This window comes from Drosophila mauritiana, chromosome 2R (assembly GCF_004382145.1).
Source record: "Drosophila mauritiana strain mau12 chromosome 2R, ASM438214v1, whole genome shotgun sequence".
Taxonomy (NCBI): Eukaryota; Metazoa; Arthropoda; class Insecta; order Diptera; family Drosophilidae; genus Drosophila; species Drosophila mauritiana.
In genome coordinates, this window is record NC_046668.1 from 17,505,186 (window position 1) to 17,521,649 (window position 16,464).

Here is a 16,464-nt window from a genome sequence, read left to right on the forward strand (position 1 = left end):
CAAAAAAAAAACATAAAATAAAGAAAAGAAACAAAAGAATAAAACGAAAGCTTATTCGATAAGCGTGTGTACGTTGTGCATGGGAAATTTGGCAACAAACCGCTAAAATATTTGTTGTACCGCAGCAAAATATTCAAAAAGCATTGCAGAAATATACAATTTAACATATAAACTGTGCGCGCGTGTTTCTGTGTGTGTGTGTGACTATGTGTTGCTTGTTCTACAAAAAACAATTTATTATAATGCCGAACTTTAATCGAAATTAAAGACTGCCGAAAAGCAGCGTTCTTCATTGATGCTGCAAACAGCTGATTGTGTCGCTCGCTCTCTCTCTTTTTCTCTACAGCGTTTCTAATTGTTGTTGTTCTTGTGGCTGGGGAAATTTAAATGTTGGCCAAGTTTGAATAGAAAACCACTAAATCGACTGTGTGGCCCTGTAGTAACGTGTCGGTGTAAACTAGTCAAAACTAAACCCGGGTAGTGCAGTGTAAAGCACACAAAGGCCAACGGACAATCTACATAATTTGAATGTTATGATTTCTTATCGAAGACATTCAAATATAACAGAGAAACAATCCCAAAAGAAACTTTTATGAGCAAGCGGAAGCAACCCACTGCGACATTGAACTTAAGTTTGAATACAGCACAGGCGAACTTGAATAACTCGATTGTATTTTATTTAAACTTGAGTGGCTTCCACTATTCTGTTTTTGATTATCTGTAACTTGAGTGGCTTCATTCGATTTGGATTTAAATATTGTCGAATTTTTAACGCATTAATACATTTTTGATTGTAAAATGCCATTTTCACGTATAAAAATTAGTTTTACATTTTTTAACATGAAATGGAAATATTTTTATTGCTTGAAATCCGGCTTTATTGAACAAAAGATCAATTGTGTCTTTCAATTTTAGTTAATTTTACGGAAGTTTGTAAAATTCTTCACACGTCTACTCGATTTGCCTCGCCTCCCCTCTTCGCTTCTCCTTTATCGCCATCTTCGCAACGAACAAAGTGACAAAAACACAAAAAAAAGAGAAGAACAATAACAAACGAAAGAATTTCATCATCAAAGCGAGAACAGCACGACTATCTTCTATCTCGCTTCAGCGAAATAGATAAATAATTTGAAAAATATTAAGTAATAAAATACGAAACGGCATTATTTTTGAGACAAGAATAATCGGCAGTGTTTTGGTTGAACTTTTTGTTGTTGGCAATAAATCGAAATTCGTAGGAATATTATTTGCTAACGTGGCCTTTAAAATTCGGTCAACCGTGTGAGTAGAGCATATAAAAATTCAGTGAAAACACCATTTGTTTACTATGTGTGCCAAGCTTTTCCGCCCGCCACCACCCCCTTTTACCAACCACCCCCCTCTCCTTTATCGATTCGCATTTCGCACAGAGAAATTTCTGGCCCTAAATTACTGGCTCTGGAATTTAATGAAACTTTTAAATATATTTGGCCACCTAACTCACGTGCAAACCATACTGAAATACATGCACACATGAATACCCACAAATTGAGCAGGGTCTATAAGCTTTTTGTCACTAATCAATCACGGGGTATTTGCATTTTATAAATATGTTTCCTAACACCTGAAAACCAAGTACATTTCGGCCGACAAGTCGCAGAATCAGGGCTAAAAAGCCATTACATATGTGGTTACGGTTACGGTTGTTATTTCCTCCTTAATAATGCCATCAATTTTTACTTCCACGAACCACACAAATTGCAACACACTCATCCTGCGGATTCAACAACTATAATTACATCTACAAATTGCGTTCTTTGTGATACGGTAAGTGAAGCAAACACTTTTTTTTCCCAAAAAGAAAACGCCCCATTTTCCGCACATCCTTCTGTTGAGCTCAGGGTTTGCCCAATTTTGGGCTTGGCTTTTATGTTGGGTGTGTTCCTAATGGCTCTCCATGAAGACGTTGCGGCGATCCTCCGTGCGATAGAGGCCCAAATTGCGTGCTTCGTCCATCTGCAACCCTCGTGGTTCTGGTTCCGTATCTCTCTACACCCCTGGAAGCCACCCCAAAATGTGGAAACTGTGTCACTGGCTGTTGGCGCTGTTGAAAGCCAGGAAAACTAGGCAGGGAAAACTGTGCACAGGGAAAAACAATATCAAGCATCTCATTTATTATTTAATATGAAATAAATATATAAATAGGGCAATATTTGAAGGTTCTACGGAGAAAAAATAAAAAATTCAAATTTTATTCGATTTATTTTTAATTTGGTAGTATGTTTTTGCACTAAGATATAGTTAAGAGCCTCATTACATATCAATTAAATTTTATTAATACTTAAACTTTTTCTATACCAGCTTAAAGTTCATTTTTGACTGCCACATTTAATGACTAAACTAAAGATATTTTTTTGCTCGTGTAACTGCCTGCATTTTCCAACCCCGACTGGCATTCTCTTTACTCTTTGCTCTCCATTATTTTCTCTTTCGCATGGCGCATCCTTTGCCGGTCAAAGCTTTTCCTCGGAAAAGCAACTTCCAGGAAAAGGGAAAATTATGTTTTTGGGTAAACAAACAAATAAACCGTGTAGTGTGAGCACTTTTTACGATTCTACTCAGATTTTTGTTTGGCACTCCGGCACGTTGACAAATCAATGCGCGAGCTCTGAATTATTTAGTGGTTGCCCTGGCAACCCTGGTCCTCAAATGGGTGACCAAACGTGGTCAAAACAATTGGCCCCGAAGTTCAAATACCTTTTGGCCAGCCGAAGGTAAATGCGGTTGGCGAGTAAACTGGCCGCCGACTATATTTGCAGGCCAATCATTCAGATAAGGATTGGAAACCCGGGGAAAAATCAATAAGCCGGGGGCAGGAACTTTCCTCGAGCAAGATGCGTAACGCCTTCGACTGACTAGAACTCATGTTCACAGAGCAAAAATCGATGCGTTCTCGGGACCAGTTTGAATCGATAAACGAGTTTTTGAATAGGCCAAAGTCGAAAGGTTCCGAAACGCTGTTTGTCTGTCTCGGAGAGTTGTGTAAAATGGGTTGTGCTGCCTTGCTGAGCTGAACTTTGGCTGGCACCAAAGTGAAACACGCAACTGGCCCTTTCCCCTTTGACCTCTGACGAGGTCTCTTTCAGTTGCGTGCTGACATACGTTTGTATCTCGGGACCAAGCTGCGTATGCTTAATGTCTTTTGTTGCAAATCAAGCATACGCCCTGTCTGCGCTCGCTAGCCACTTACGTTCGCATTTCCAAATTTAGCCCAACCTTGACACTTTGAAATGGCAAACACGACGAAGTTCGGTCGTTGATATCGATGCCATAGGGTAAGAGATTAATCGGGCTGTACTTAAGTGCAATTTTATTCGTAGGCTCTTCATGCATGGATGACTGATTAGAGCTTTCTCGACGGCACGAGTGCACTTAAATCAATGGGTGTAACCTACCTAATAACTGCTATGACAAATTGTATGCAATCAATTCGAGATGATGGAACTACTTATTTCAAGATCAATTGATTTCCAAGGTCTTGGACACCCAAATTGAAATACCTAAGATAATCCGCTCACTTTTGAATTTGAAAACATTAGCTTTTTCTTTGTTGTACTGTGTGAATCTGAAGCAGCGCCTTATCAATTTGAATGAAACATATAGCTCTGAGCATTCACTAGAATGACATCATGTATTTGAAACTGTTGGCGGTGTCGTCATTTGACATATTTTATTAAACCATTAAGGGAGCAAGCCAGATAGCCTGTTGCTGTCTTATTAGCCAGGTGCCAAGATCCATATCGAGTCATAATGCCAATTCACTAATGGCTATTAAATGCGATAAATGCAAAGAGTGTGATAAGATAAGGTGACTCGAGTGTGTGTTCCCCGTCTAACTTTTCGTATTTGAGTCATTATATATTATATTTTGGCGGCATTCAGGCCTGTGGTTTGTTCTATTCCGATCGCCGGCTTTGGAATGGATCGGATTGAATCGGCTTGGATTGGATTGGATTACCCAATCTCTATTTTTAGCTCTGGCGTGGTAACGGAAATCATTTTCAATATTTATTCGCATTTGAATGTGATTAGCAATGCGCACTTGGTGTGCATCTCAAAATGTTTGCACACCGAATACCTTAGCTTGCTGAAAAAAGTACTGAGACCTCAGAAAACAAAAAAGCAGGCACTTAGAATGACGCAATTTCTAGACATTCTCCACTCGGAAGGCTGGGGGCATTCAACCCGAAACCTCTGACCCCCTTGAAGGTTTGACGGGCATGGCAATTAAAACGGAAGTACTGGCAACCTGTTGCCGTTGCCCAAGCCCAGCACATTCGAGCTTGGGAAGCGGGCCGGCCAAAAGCCACTTGGCCAATAGTTTGCATGTGCCGCACACTTCGCATTAATTAGCCAGGCCCAGCGGCTCTTCTGGGAAAACAAACTATTACCACACCGAGCTTTGCGCATCTTTCACACGGCGGAAAATGGTTCATATGGGTGGATTATTTTAATGAGGAGTTGGCTCAGGGCACTGGAAAATATGCTAATTAAAAAAGAGTTTTTTTTTTTGGGATCAGCTTGTACTTTAATATTTAAAGTATTAAGAGTCTTCTGTAGCGTATGTTTTTCTAGTTATATGGCACTTAATGTTTTCCCTAACGATGTGGACACTTTCCCACACGCCCGTTAGATCGCAGATCTCTGTCAATCAGGGGGCAATGGGAACATGTGTACTAGGGCTGATGTTGCACGCCCAAAGGGGGGCGTGGCAGACGGCATTTTCCCCAACGCGATTTGTGTGCGCTTGCCAAGGGCTAAAAATAGTCGCGAGTACTTGTTGCTCTCGTAATCGCCCTCTCGCTCGCACAGAAGACCCCCCCCCCCCCCCTCATTTTCACGCCCCTTCGCAGCGCCCTTGGTGCCCACATAATGGCGAGGGGTCAATAGACGACGTGCCAGTGGCTGAGAATGCTCGAAAAGTGTTTTGTACTTGCTGGGATTGGAGAGTGGAAAAGCAGAAAAGCCAAGTGGAAAATCAGTGGCGCAGAAAGTCGAAGAATGTAGCGCAGGCAAAGAAAGTGTGTGTTAAATGATTATAAATTTTAATAAAAAAATGCCAAGGTGCCTCGATGTATAGACTTGTAATATTACTATGATGGTAATTGAAATACATATACTTAATACCTAGCCTCTATTAGTTAAAATAATTTTTTCCAGTGCCTTTAAATGGCGTGCGTAGTTGTGGCGAAAAAGAAGCGAAAATAACACTGCCATTATTATTTGATATAAAACAGATAATCGCCAGCATAATAGCGCTTTTGTTATTGTTTTTCTATCGCCAAAAACGCTTAGCGCATTTTCGTATTTTCGCGAAAATTTAGCAATGAATGGGACGAGGGCACGAACCGCACAATGTGTTTTCAGTATTAACTGCAACAAGTGCCAAACATTTTCTATTTTCCCCCGCAAGACCCATAGTCGAATGCCAATTCTCTCGAATGTTTTCTAATAAATCCGTGTAATACAACCACCATTAGCGGAAAGAACGAAACAAACAGTGATAGGTCTAAAAATACAAGCAGAACAAACATATTATAAACAATAAGGTGAAGTCGTAAATAGTGTGGCGTTCCTCAACGGAAAATCAGCCTTACGTCATCGCTTTTCCTTCTCTGTCGCGACCCAAAAAACTATGACGTCAATAAATGCCAGAAGAATGGAATAGTTGGAGTCACGAACAACCAAATGGATAACAAGTGTTCACATCTCTGACACGAGCTACAGGCGCCGACGCAGTATCTTTCGCTCGAATCCGTACTGTCGGATACAGATTCCTTTGCATCTGAGAATGCCTCTCGCCGCGGAGAGCGAAGATCCCCCAAAGATACCATCCGATTCGAATTGATTTGCATGCGAGCAGTTCATTTCAGTTGAGTTCTGTTTCAGTTCAGTTCGGTTCGGTTTAGTTCCGTTTTCAAATATTTCGATTTTTCTTTTTCAATTCCATTATTTGTTTAAAGCAAATACATATTTAACCAATATAAACAATCAAAGTTGGAAATATTTAAACGATTATTATTTCTTAACTTCCTGTGGATTGTGTGCTTTTGTGAGTGGCCAGTTTTTCCCCAACGTTTCATATTTTCCCCAAAGAAAATTGTACAAATTCTATAAATAGAATACGACGGGGACGGTTGGGCAGGAGGGGGATTAAGATCTTTCATGGCTGCCCCGATACACAAATTCCTCTCATCTCAACCCATTTCGGAGATACTCTCGCCAGATGAGAAACACCCACTAAACGACTCTATTCTCGCAGAACGATAACGACGATGCCGACGATCTGTGGGATTAACTCGGCCTGGAACTGAACGATGGATCTAGCAGATCAAATCGATGACTATATCTGTTCGTTCGAGGGACTTGGTGACTTAACAATGGACTCCCTGGCCATCTTCATTTTCCTGTGGGCCGTTCTGGCCCTCTTTTCCGTGTGGCTGATCAAGCTGCTCTACCACAAGTATCTCAACAAGGACAAGTCGGCCAGTGCGGCCAACAGTCGCCAGACGAGCGTGGCCCCCACATCCGGATCACCCTCGTCCGTCGCCGGCAAGACGGAGAAGCGTCTCTCGGAGCCGCGCGATCTCCTGGCCACCAAGAGCAAGGTGGAAGGCTTGGACCTATCCAAGCCTCTGGGCGGCGCATCTGGAGGTCGAGGACGCTCATCAGCATCGCCCTTGAATACCGCTGGTGCAGCTGCCGGCGGTCCACGTCGTCGCGTGGTGCGTCAGAGTTCCACTGGGCCAGAGAATCGCAAGAAGCGCTATGTCCCACCGCCGTCAAATGTCGTGGGTCCAGAAACGGTGAGAATATATAATATTTTAAACCATATATCTATACATATGTATATAGATAGAAAAGAAACATAGTTCGTTTGGATGTTTGCACTTTTGAAGCACCATTTAAACTTATCAACTGATCTATATTTACCTTTAATCTTCAGAGCTCCGTCACCTGGACCAGCCAGGTGTTCCGCTGGCTTTATAGCGACCTGGTCATCGTCAACGAGCTACTCATGTCCTGGGTAATCGCCATCAACGACACGCTGCGCAAGTCTGTGGAGGAGGTGAGTCTCAATCGGAGGATGGCTAAATGACATCATACGGCCAGCAGCTTTGACATCATACACGGTCGTCCGGGCTCTGATGTCATGGCTGAGCCCGACTTGGTCTTTATTGGCCGGGCATTAACCTTTGTTCTTGGCCCGCCACGACATTCAACTTGAAATCGATGTTCAGCTGCTTCGGCTCCAGCTCTTTCCCCTTCGCCGGCCAACTGGCGAACTGGGAACTCGCTCAGCCGTAACTGATGTCAAAACGCGTTTTGTTTTCAGTTTTCTATACCGTGTAGTATTTAGCTCGACGAGTTGATAGTGTTCATTTACAAAATTGTGACAAGCAAAACTAAATGATGAAATCTGAGAAACAAGCTTGTATCTGATTTTATAAAGTGTAAAAAGAAGGCTATCTTGAGTAGGTCAACTATGAACTTAATTTGCATACAAAAGAAACTTTTTGATTGATTGATATTCATATGGCTTTTGTTATTAATCACAATTCCAGTAAGTTAATCTAAATATTTAATAACATTATTCGGCTAGAGGGTATCCAAGTGCCGAATTCATGATTTTGCCTCGCTTGCTTTCCTCCGATTTGCTTTTTTATCGCCTTTTACGTGATCGGAGCCAGTCGTAGGCCAAGGTCGGAATTTAGTCGTTAGTCATTATCCCGTCTCTGAATTATAGCCCCAAAAAACGCACTCTGCTGAATTACGTAATTCGCGAATAAAACATCCAGCGATGGAAAGGAGCCCATCTGTTTGATTGCGTACAAGTGGTTAATACATACGTACATATATTCCTTCCCTTTTGCAGCATGGAGTGGCCGTTGAAGTGGTTCGAGTGCTACCCGACAGTCCTGCCCCCGGATTGAATAATATATTTTGTAATTGCGATGAAAACAATCCCGCTGATATGGTAATTAAATCAATTTCCTTGCCAATTGGGACTTTAATCACTTGAGAACCCCGTATCATCACAGCTCATCACCTTTGACTGCGATGCAATGCCGGTGCTGCAGGTGAAGACCTTCCGCCAGAAGTCGGGCAAGGTGGAGACCTCCCACTACAAGGTCACCGTGTCTAGGTTCCGCGCCCGTATGGCCATTCCCATGAACTACAACAGCCTCAAGGGTGAGATGCGAGTCGAGGGCTATCCGGATGTGAGTAACTTTCCCAACAGTGAAGAAATATTAAAAACGAATCATACAACTGATTAAAGTTTGATTAATCTGAAAGTGAACCTAAAGTAGAGTAAATTTGTATGTTTAATTAGTAATGACTTGTGCTACTGTTTCGACACAATTATAAACCAATACCAAGACCATAAACTATAATAACCGAGACTCACTCTTTTTCCAAAGGTTCGCATCGCAATGAACAGCGTGGGTGCCATCAAGGCAATGGATCAGGACGAACAGCAACTGCAGACGGTGATCAGCGACATCCTGACGACGGCTTTGCGCGACACCATCTATCCGGTGGACTTCTCCATCTACTCCACCTGTCCGAGGGCCGAGGTGGAGCCCCTGGACCTGCCCGTAATCTATCCCGTTCACTATGACTCGCTGGCGGTGAGCGTCGGGAGCAGTGAGAAGATGCCAGCTCCCGTATTTGTGGCAGTGTTGTGTTTATTGTTCTTTGTACTCCTGTGTCCTGGTACACATGTCATCGCACACAGAACTCGACTTGAGACTATCTGTACAGTGTTGTCATCCAAGCAAACAAACAGACACTTCTCATTGCTCCCGTCCTCCGTTGTGTTTATGGAATTCGCCTTTCGATATCTGACTTTCAGCTCATCGCTCGTGTTTCCGTTGAGAATTCGTTTTGTTACCCCCTATGATCCCTGATGATCCTGGAAAGTAAAAAGAACTATCTTTTGCGCTCTCTCTTTTCAGGGCAACCAATACTTTCAATATTATTACAATTTCTAGTGTCTGTCACGCATTAGTTCCTAATTAAAGGCGAATTTCATAAGCCCCTAATTCCGTCTTTTTATCGCTCTGAGAACGAAGTACCTCTTCCCTGACTTCTATCTTTTCTCTGTCTCTCACTGCACTCACTCATCGCATGTTGTCCTCCTACAATTCACACAGCACAACATGGAGCACCACATGGGTGGCGTGGGATTGAGGGACTCCCAACACATGGTTTCCGGCCGTCGGCTGCTGGTGAAGATCGTCAAGGGCGATGGAATAAGGGATGCCCAGAATCCCTACGTGGTCATCGAGATGGATGAGCCGGCCCAGAAGAACCAGACGGGCACTCAGCGCGGCAGCAAACCCTTCTGGGATGAGCACTTCCTCTTGTAAGTGCTCACAGATTTCATATTGGCCACAAATAGTAATGTTTTTCTTTTCTATTGTAGTGAACTCTCCCCTCAATCAGCTGAGATCCTATTCGAGGTGTATGACCATCCGGTGATTGCCTCAGATCCGCCCAAGTTCCTGGGTCTCGGCCTGGTTGGAATCGATGAGCTGGCCGTTGGACCGGCATCCACTCAGCTGCTGCAACTGCAACCGCGCCCCTATGAGACGCAGCCCGTTTCGGGAGCCATCACCGTGGACTTTGTGTTCATCGAGGGTGCCGAAATCCCGGCGGGCGCCCGTCCACAGCGTCTCAAGGAGGCACTGCGTCTCAGCACACCGGCCATTAACGAACACATCCGGAATGGAGCGGATTTGGCGGATGCAGCCGTAAGAGCTCTGCAGGATGGAGCGCTCTCGAGCAGCGGAAGTGGCGGACAACCCAGCAAGAGCACTTTGATCATCCACAGCGTGCAGCGGGTGAGTGTGTATGGCAAAAATGGGTTCACGGTTGTTGTGGAAACACAATTCTTCTGGCAAAGATTCTGAGAATAAAATAACATCCGTGACACCCAATTTTTGTTAGAGGTTTCATACATTTCGTGCCCTCCTTTTCCGCATTCTACGGTTTTATAATTTCCTTTTGTTTTTCTTTACCTTTATTTCATTTCATTTCCGTCTCTGATCCCGCCCAGAATTCGAGCAGCCCGAATGCATTTAAGGTAAACACCCAGACCTGGTCATCATTTCTTCAATCGTTCTTTTGAGTTATCTGAGTTACTGCGTCTCTAATCCCGCCCTCATGATGGTTTTCAAGTCATGTAGGCTAGTTAGTATTTAAGCCAAGCTAATTTCAAATTGTTTCTCGTTCTGTTTGCTCTGCCTAACCCCCCAAAATGCGCTTCTTTAACCAAATCCTCGAACCAATCAGGTCGAGTTGAACAGAGATGGCCAAATCGAGGTGACCGATACGGCGACGGAATTGGATCAGGCAGTGGCCCAGGCTTTCGAACGGGCAGCCAACGAGGCACAAACCGAGCTCGAGCTGGAGCTGGCCAAGGAGGAGAAGGCCAGCCAGCTGGGTGAGCCTCTCATCGATTCAGGTAACGGCACCGTCAACGAGGACAGCACCGCGGAGGTAAGTACACTGAGTTCACTAAGTTCACCGGCATGGCATGCAGTTTGAGTTGAAAGCTAGAAAAGTTCACGCATTAATAACCGTTGAATCACTTGCAGTTTGGCCAGCCCAATGCCGCCTCATCGCCCAATGGCAGTAGTTACCACAACAACTACAGCCTCAATGGCAATGGCAACTCCAATGGCGCCGGTTCGGGCGGATATAACAGTCTGCCGCGGAACGGTGGTGCCCAGCAGCTGGCTCAGCACTCCGGATTATTGGAGGGCCACGACGTGGTCGACGATCGCGGGCGCAGCAAAAAACGTAATTTCTTTGGCACCCTGAAAAAGCGGCTCAGTCGCTCCAAGACACGCACCCTCTCGGCCGATCAACCTAATAATAACAGTCATAAGTCACTATCAGCCACCAACTCGAATACAACAACAGCCACCGGATTCCCTCGAACAACCACCGGAACCCTCAATGGTGATTCTTCCCGTTCATTATCTGTCGATCGTGCCACTCTGTCCAAAAGCAATTCACTTGGTAATTACCATCCAGTCACAGTCCTCCGCCAGTGTCCACGTTTTAACTATTTGAGCCCGGCTTAACGCACATTTTTTGGACTACTCCTGCATTCTGCTAATAACTCTGCGAAGGAATATCATATATCAAGTTCACTCCATGTAGATCAACTATTAACTGCTTATTGCACTGCAAAATCTTTTATGTCTAATACCTATCTTAAGTTGTTCATATTTTTGGCTCTCTTAAAAGCGTTCTTTTTAATATTTAATTGGGATATTCGCTTTAATATTGAGGCTTCAGCCTTATTAGTAGTAGTTATAAGCCATGATTCAAATCATATAATCATTATTTTTCATACATCACATCTTATCTCATGAATAACTTTAGTACTAAGTGTAAATTGCTTTTCTCCCTTAATGTTTAAGTACCCCAGATATTGTACCATTCAAAGCTTGTAATTAACTGTATGGTAATCCGTATCTGTACTTGTATCTACATCTGTTGTCTGTTTTATCTTTTCTCCCTTAACACAATACCCATCAACTGCTAACTGAACTGTGATCCACAACACGAATCTGTATGTATTCCATGGTTCCGACACACGCACATGAAACACCTACTTCAACAAAAACTTAACACGGTTGAATATTTTCGGAATATTTTGTAAATATTTGGGCTTATTTTTGGAATTTGGCTTTTGAATTTTCTTTTTATAATCTTTAATGTGACTTGGTTTTGATTATTTCTCATACTCCTTTCCTCTTCTTTTCTTTTGTTTATTTTCATATGTGCAAAATATGATTTGATGGGTCCTAACGGGTGCTTGGTTTGTGTGCCACTCTCAACTTGCCACATAAAAAAAAAAAAAAACAAAAAACACACTAAAATTAATAAAACGCAGGACCACGCATGGGCATTGGTCACTCCATCACCGACCACTCACGCCGCTCCTCAATTTCAGAATCCTCGGCCATCTCAGGCTTTTCCTCGGCTAGCAATAAAACCTACGTGCACGAGGCCTCCACCCTGGTGCTGGAGACCATCGAGAATGGCATAAAGCGGTGAGTTCCGATCGAGTGTTTGCATTATATAGATTCTGATGGACCTGCTCCCTGTGCTTGATCTTTAGCCACTTCATTGTGCCTTTGGCCATCGCCCAGAGACCGCGCTGGCGTCGCAAGGGCACCAAGCTGCACATCTACAACGATCACACCTTCATCGCCAAGCATTTGAGCGGGTAAGTTTAAAGTAGTGAGCATGAGTTGCTGGGAATACAATTTACAAATCCCTTCCATTCCAGAAGCGGTCTGCAGTGCTCCATCTGCATGAAGTCCATCCCGCGGAGGCCCGGAAAGCAGGGCTACGAGTGCCGCGACTGCCAGCTGATTTGTCACAAGCAGTGCCACATACGGGCACCCCAAGCATGTCCCAATCCCACGGTGCTCTCCATGGAACTGTAAGTACATCTGAATCTCCGCCAGCTTTTGACCCTTTTCTCCTCCCTGATTTTGATATTTGAGGGAACTACAAACTCCTAACCAATACCCAATACTAATTTATTGATTTCGTTTTATTTTTCTCTTTCCACACACACAACACACGAAAACGCACGCACACACACCCACCCAATAAACAAAAAAAAAAAAAAACAGAACGTCATTTCCGGTACTCACAGAGAGAGATATAAACCTAGTTAACTAAATCCTTATTTTGTGACCAATCCAACCATCTGATTACTTATTCTTTTGTAAAAACCTTGAGTCCGCCAAATGCAGTTTGATATTTACCAAGAGCAAATTTTTTGATTTACTCACTCCTCTGAATTGGCGTCAGAAATGGAAAATTCGGCTTCGTTTTCCGGCTTCCGCTAGCATCCCATACCCAATCGCACTGTCACCTCGCTTGGCCACGCTGTTTCATTATGTGTATATACCTTCTGGGCACTAATTCGAGCTCTTTTTCTCATCGCACACCACACCAAATACAACCAAACATCACCGACCAACCCACCACATGGACACAGGATGGCCAGTGAGGAGTAGAAAGGTCTCAGCCACATCACAGCATCTTTAAAGCCAGTTAAATACCATTCTTAAGTGCTCCCCAAGCGATGTGCGAGTTCATTCTGACGCCATATATATATTTAAAAAGAACATACACCATCCTCCTTCGATTTGACCAAACAAAAAATAGAAAAACTCCAGGGTTCTAGATCCGTTCTGCTGCAGTTTTGAGTGGTTCGCGCATTTTCCAGTTGACCCTTTGGCAGCTGGAAAATCGGGGTAAGCTGGCAACGCATTCGCATGAAGTTCCTTGTTCTGCTCCACTGTGTTGTGTACTAAATTAACACTCTCGTTCGATTTTGATCGCACTACGATCCATACTAATGCAATTCCCGCTGAGGATTGTTCAGTTTATTCGTTCAGATTCGGCCTAATACTGTTTGAAGCTTGTTTCCCAATTGTTTACCACTGATTGCTTTTGTCTATATAAATCTAACGCTCGTTATTATCTTATTTTCACAGAACTAAACTCAATTCAGCGGCGGCAGACCGCAGCATACGGAAGCTGTGAACATGGGGAATACCCTGGAAACCAGCCGAGAAACCTTAATCGAAATAATACCCTAGTTACGTAGAAGTGAAGGAGCTGTGCAAACCATCTTCTTCTGCTATGGAAATCCTCGATACATTACGTTATTTATTTATACACTCACGCGAACACAACACACACATGTGCAATAAGTTCTTTGGATTCGTTTTTAACCCATTTCTCCGTGTCAACGTGCTCGAGCCCTTTGATATTTTGTATTTTCTACAAACACGAATAATAATTGTACAAAATAAAAGTGAACTAGGGTTTTTTAAATTAAACAACAAATTCGGTGAATCAATAAAGTTGTGATCACAAATAATACCGGGTATTTTTCGGAAAGCAGATAGAATGCGTATAGTTATTAAAAATTTCACTTGTTTTGAGTTTAGGATTCAATTGTTGTTGTGCTTAACTTTTGATTAATGCATACGTATGAGTTAGCATCGCTTTGCGAATATATTATCTCATTAGAATCCGTAGGAAGTGTTGGTATGTTCATCACAGCTTTGGGCGAGAAGTTTCCGGGAACGGCTGTCTGCACAAAGGAGCTTCTCTTCCTACCATCGCACTCCTTATTCGGATCCATGGACTTGAACAAGATATCAGGCACGTCTACATGGATTTGTGCCATACGTCGTAGCTTCCGAATAACAACATATACCGGTGCAATTAAAACCACGATGACCGCGAAAGCAAGATACAATGATATGCTAGATACTTTCTCGTAATCCTGGCGACTCATCCACCTGCGACTGTGCCATTGCATTCCACCGCCAGTATTATTCATATAATTTGCAGTCACAGCAATATTTGGCAGCACCATGGATCCTTTGAACTGAAACCTATGCTCCGATGCGTTCAGCACTTTGAACTGGATGAGCTCGTGGTCATCGCAGATGGGCAAACTATTGACGGTAACGGGACACCAGGAGACTGTGTATCCAACGAGGTCAGCCTGTTCCATTGGTGGCTGCCATGTGATGCTTTGATTATCCAGGTGGTACCACAAATTCCTGGCTTGGTGTCGTAAAGAATTGGTTAGCATCGGCACTATTAGTTCGCTGCTGTACTCTGATCTTCCCTTGGAGTTTTCGCTCCAAATGGCTACTGTGGCCGGCTTGGTGGCATCCCAGTCCCGAAACAAAGCGGAGTTGTTGCTCAAGATGGTAGCTGTCTTTCTGTAAACAGAATGATCACTTTTTCTTATTAGTTTACCATTTTTATTGTATTTATTTATTTCACTTACCCCTTGTCCGCTGAAACGTAATACGTAAAGTTCGGTCCGTTGAACTCCAGTTCGTCCAGGTGAAGCCAATACACATACAGATTTCCATTTTCCGGCTGGTGGTAGAATCCGTTTGGTAGAAACTTGGGAGGTCGATCCGGTGTCCTGGCCTCCGTTACGAACTCTGCAGTCTCGACCTCGGGCGACCAGGGTGATTCCCAAAAGGGATATCGACGTGACATACGCAATTTATAGGTCTGGTGTGCGAACGATGGACTTTGAAAAATGTACCACGTATAAAATGGATGTAATCTTAGATACATCTTTTTCTGGATAAGATACTTCTCAATTCTGGGGTTTTGTGGCAAGTACCATACTCGCCATTCCATGTTTTCATTATCGGGCGGATCGAAAGGACTTGGCCAAATTAGAAATAGTATGTTGCGACTAGCGGCCACTATATGTATTTTATATTTGGGCCACTCCGGGAAAAGGACTTGTTTGTAGCCGAGCTGGAGCTGTAGGGACTGATTGTATCCTTTGTACTCCATATCCACTGTTAAATTATACTTATTGTATGTGTTTTTTATGGGTATTCCTGGGCAATGGAAGGTATTTTCGTGGGTTTTCAACAAGCACGGAACGCTCGGTGATCTGTTAATGCTCAAGAAGTAGTTTTTGTTGCCAACAAAATAGTTCGCATCGCTGAAATTGCACGATAGCTCAGTTTCGAGAGGATGAAAGTGACATCTTAACTCCTCCACGCGGATTAATGGAACTATGAGCATATACTTCTTAGTCACTACGACATCCTGAAGTCTGCAGTACAAGTATTCCGTAAAGTCTCTTATGACATTCTGTTTTCTGTGCTTAATGGTGACGTCGTCGACACGATTTGTTTCGACTGTTAGGTTTTGCCAGTCGGAAATGGTGAGATCCTGCCATCCCACCGTGGAACTATTGCACCTGCAGAACACTTCAATGGATCCGCCGGATAGCACCGCCGTTGGTTCTGTCCACATGACCAACTCGCAGCTTTCAGACCGACAAAGGGTTGCGGAGAGCACTCCCAGCACAACCAACAGATGCAACTTCCAGCTCATGACTGCGTGGAATGATTGCATTTATTGCATTGATCCACAGTTTGTAGCTGATTATGGCTGCTCTTTGAGATTTTGCAGCAGTTGCGGACTCCTTATCGCATTTTAATTTTGCTTTTTTGAAGTGTGCGTTTAAATAAAATTAAATGCCCCATTAGCCGCTGTGTTTGTATTTACTCGTTTCCCGTGTCTTGTGCGGCTTACAATTCCCAACTAGTTCTGGCAGTATAGTTTTTTTATTTTTTAATCAAATTTCTTAGTAACGTCGGAAAGATTAATGGGAAGTTTCTACAAAAACCTTGCTGATTGGAAATACCGAGAATAATTGCAATACATATATTAAATTCTATTCCTCTTCAACGGAGGCGTAGAAATATTTGATAAGAAAGTCTTTAAATAGTCTTAACTTGCCAAATAATAGTAATAAAATATGAATAATTAATAACTAAAGAAACATTGAATTAGTTTTGAGAACGTGAACTAAGGTGTTCC

General features: G+C 43.2%; 2 protein-coding genes across 24 annotated transcripts; one reads left to right on the forward strand and one right to left on the reverse strand.

Moving 5' to 3' along the window:
• The first annotated feature begins 915 nt into the window (after positions 1 to 915).
• LOC117136162 lies at positions 916 to 13,905 on the forward strand. 23 transcript variants are annotated; one of them, XR_004459075.1, is made up of 17 exons: positions 5,970 to 6,091; positions 6,302 to 6,845; positions 6,986 to 7,108; positions 7,916 to 8,017; positions 8,082 to 8,261; positions 8,463 to 8,672; positions 9,198 to 9,409; positions 9,470 to 9,887; positions 10,103 to 10,129; positions 10,339 to 10,545; positions 10,644 to 11,070; positions 11,954 to 12,113; positions 12,182 to 12,289; positions 12,353 to 12,508; positions 12,705 to 12,717; positions 13,076 to 13,334; positions 13,578 to 13,905. XR_004459075.1 is itself a non-coding variant. In XM_033296893.1 (15 exons), exons 2-15 carry the CDS (start codon positions 6,420 to 6,422, stop codon positions 13,624 to 13,626), a joined length of 2,805 nt encoding a protein of 934 aa, XP_033152784.1. In that variant the 5' UTR covers positions 916 to 1,281; positions 6,370 to 6,419; the 3' UTR covers positions 13,627 to 13,905. The 23 variants fall into 23 exon arrangements, 19 of the variants coding, with proteins under 19 accessions (XP_033152784.1, XP_033152795.1, XP_033152782.1 ...); XR_004459076.1 differs by lacking the exon at positions 12,705 to 12,717; XR_004459077.1 differs by lacking the exon at positions 12,705 to 12,717 and having other exon boundaries at positions 5,971 to 6,091; positions 8,463 to 8,639; positions 10,644 to 11,010.
• A 67-nt stretch (positions 13,906 to 13,972) lies between these two features.
• LOC117136163 (cytokine receptor-like) lies at positions 13,973 to 15,964 on the reverse strand. Its single transcript, XM_033296905.1, has 2 exons — positions 14,894 to 15,964; positions 13,973 to 14,825 (listed from the first exon to the last, which is right to left on the reverse strand). Exons 1-2 carry the CDS (start codon positions 15,892 to 15,894, stop codon positions 14,033 to 14,035), a joined length of 1,794 nt encoding a protein of 597 aa, XP_033152796.1. The 5' UTR covers positions 15,895 to 15,964; the 3' UTR covers positions 13,973 to 14,032.
• Between the last annotated feature and the right edge of the window lie 500 nt (positions 15,965 to 16,464).

Bases quoted from the DNA above. Each gene is read 5' to 3' on its own strand.
- LOC117136163 (XM_033296905.1), bottom strand. From the start codon at position 15,894: ATGTGGACAGAACCAACGGCGGTGCTATCCGGCGGATCCATTGAAGTG. The intron at 14,826-14,893 runs GTAAGTGAAATA...TTCTGTTTACAG, and splicing joins TACGTTTCAGCGGACAAGGG to AAAGACAGCTACCATCTTGA.
- LOC117136162 (XM_033296885.1), top strand. From the start codon at position 6,357: ATGGATCTAGCAGATCAAATCGATGACTATATCTGTTCGTTCGAGGGA. The intron at 7,109-7,915 runs GTGAGTCTCAAT...TCCCTTTTGCAG, and splicing joins TGCGCAAGTCTGTGGAGGAG to CATGGAGTGGCCGTTGAAGT. The intron at 9,410-9,469 runs GTAAGTGCTCAC...TTTCTATTGTAG, and splicing joins TGGGATGAGCACTTCCTCTT to TGAACTCTCCCCTCAATCAG.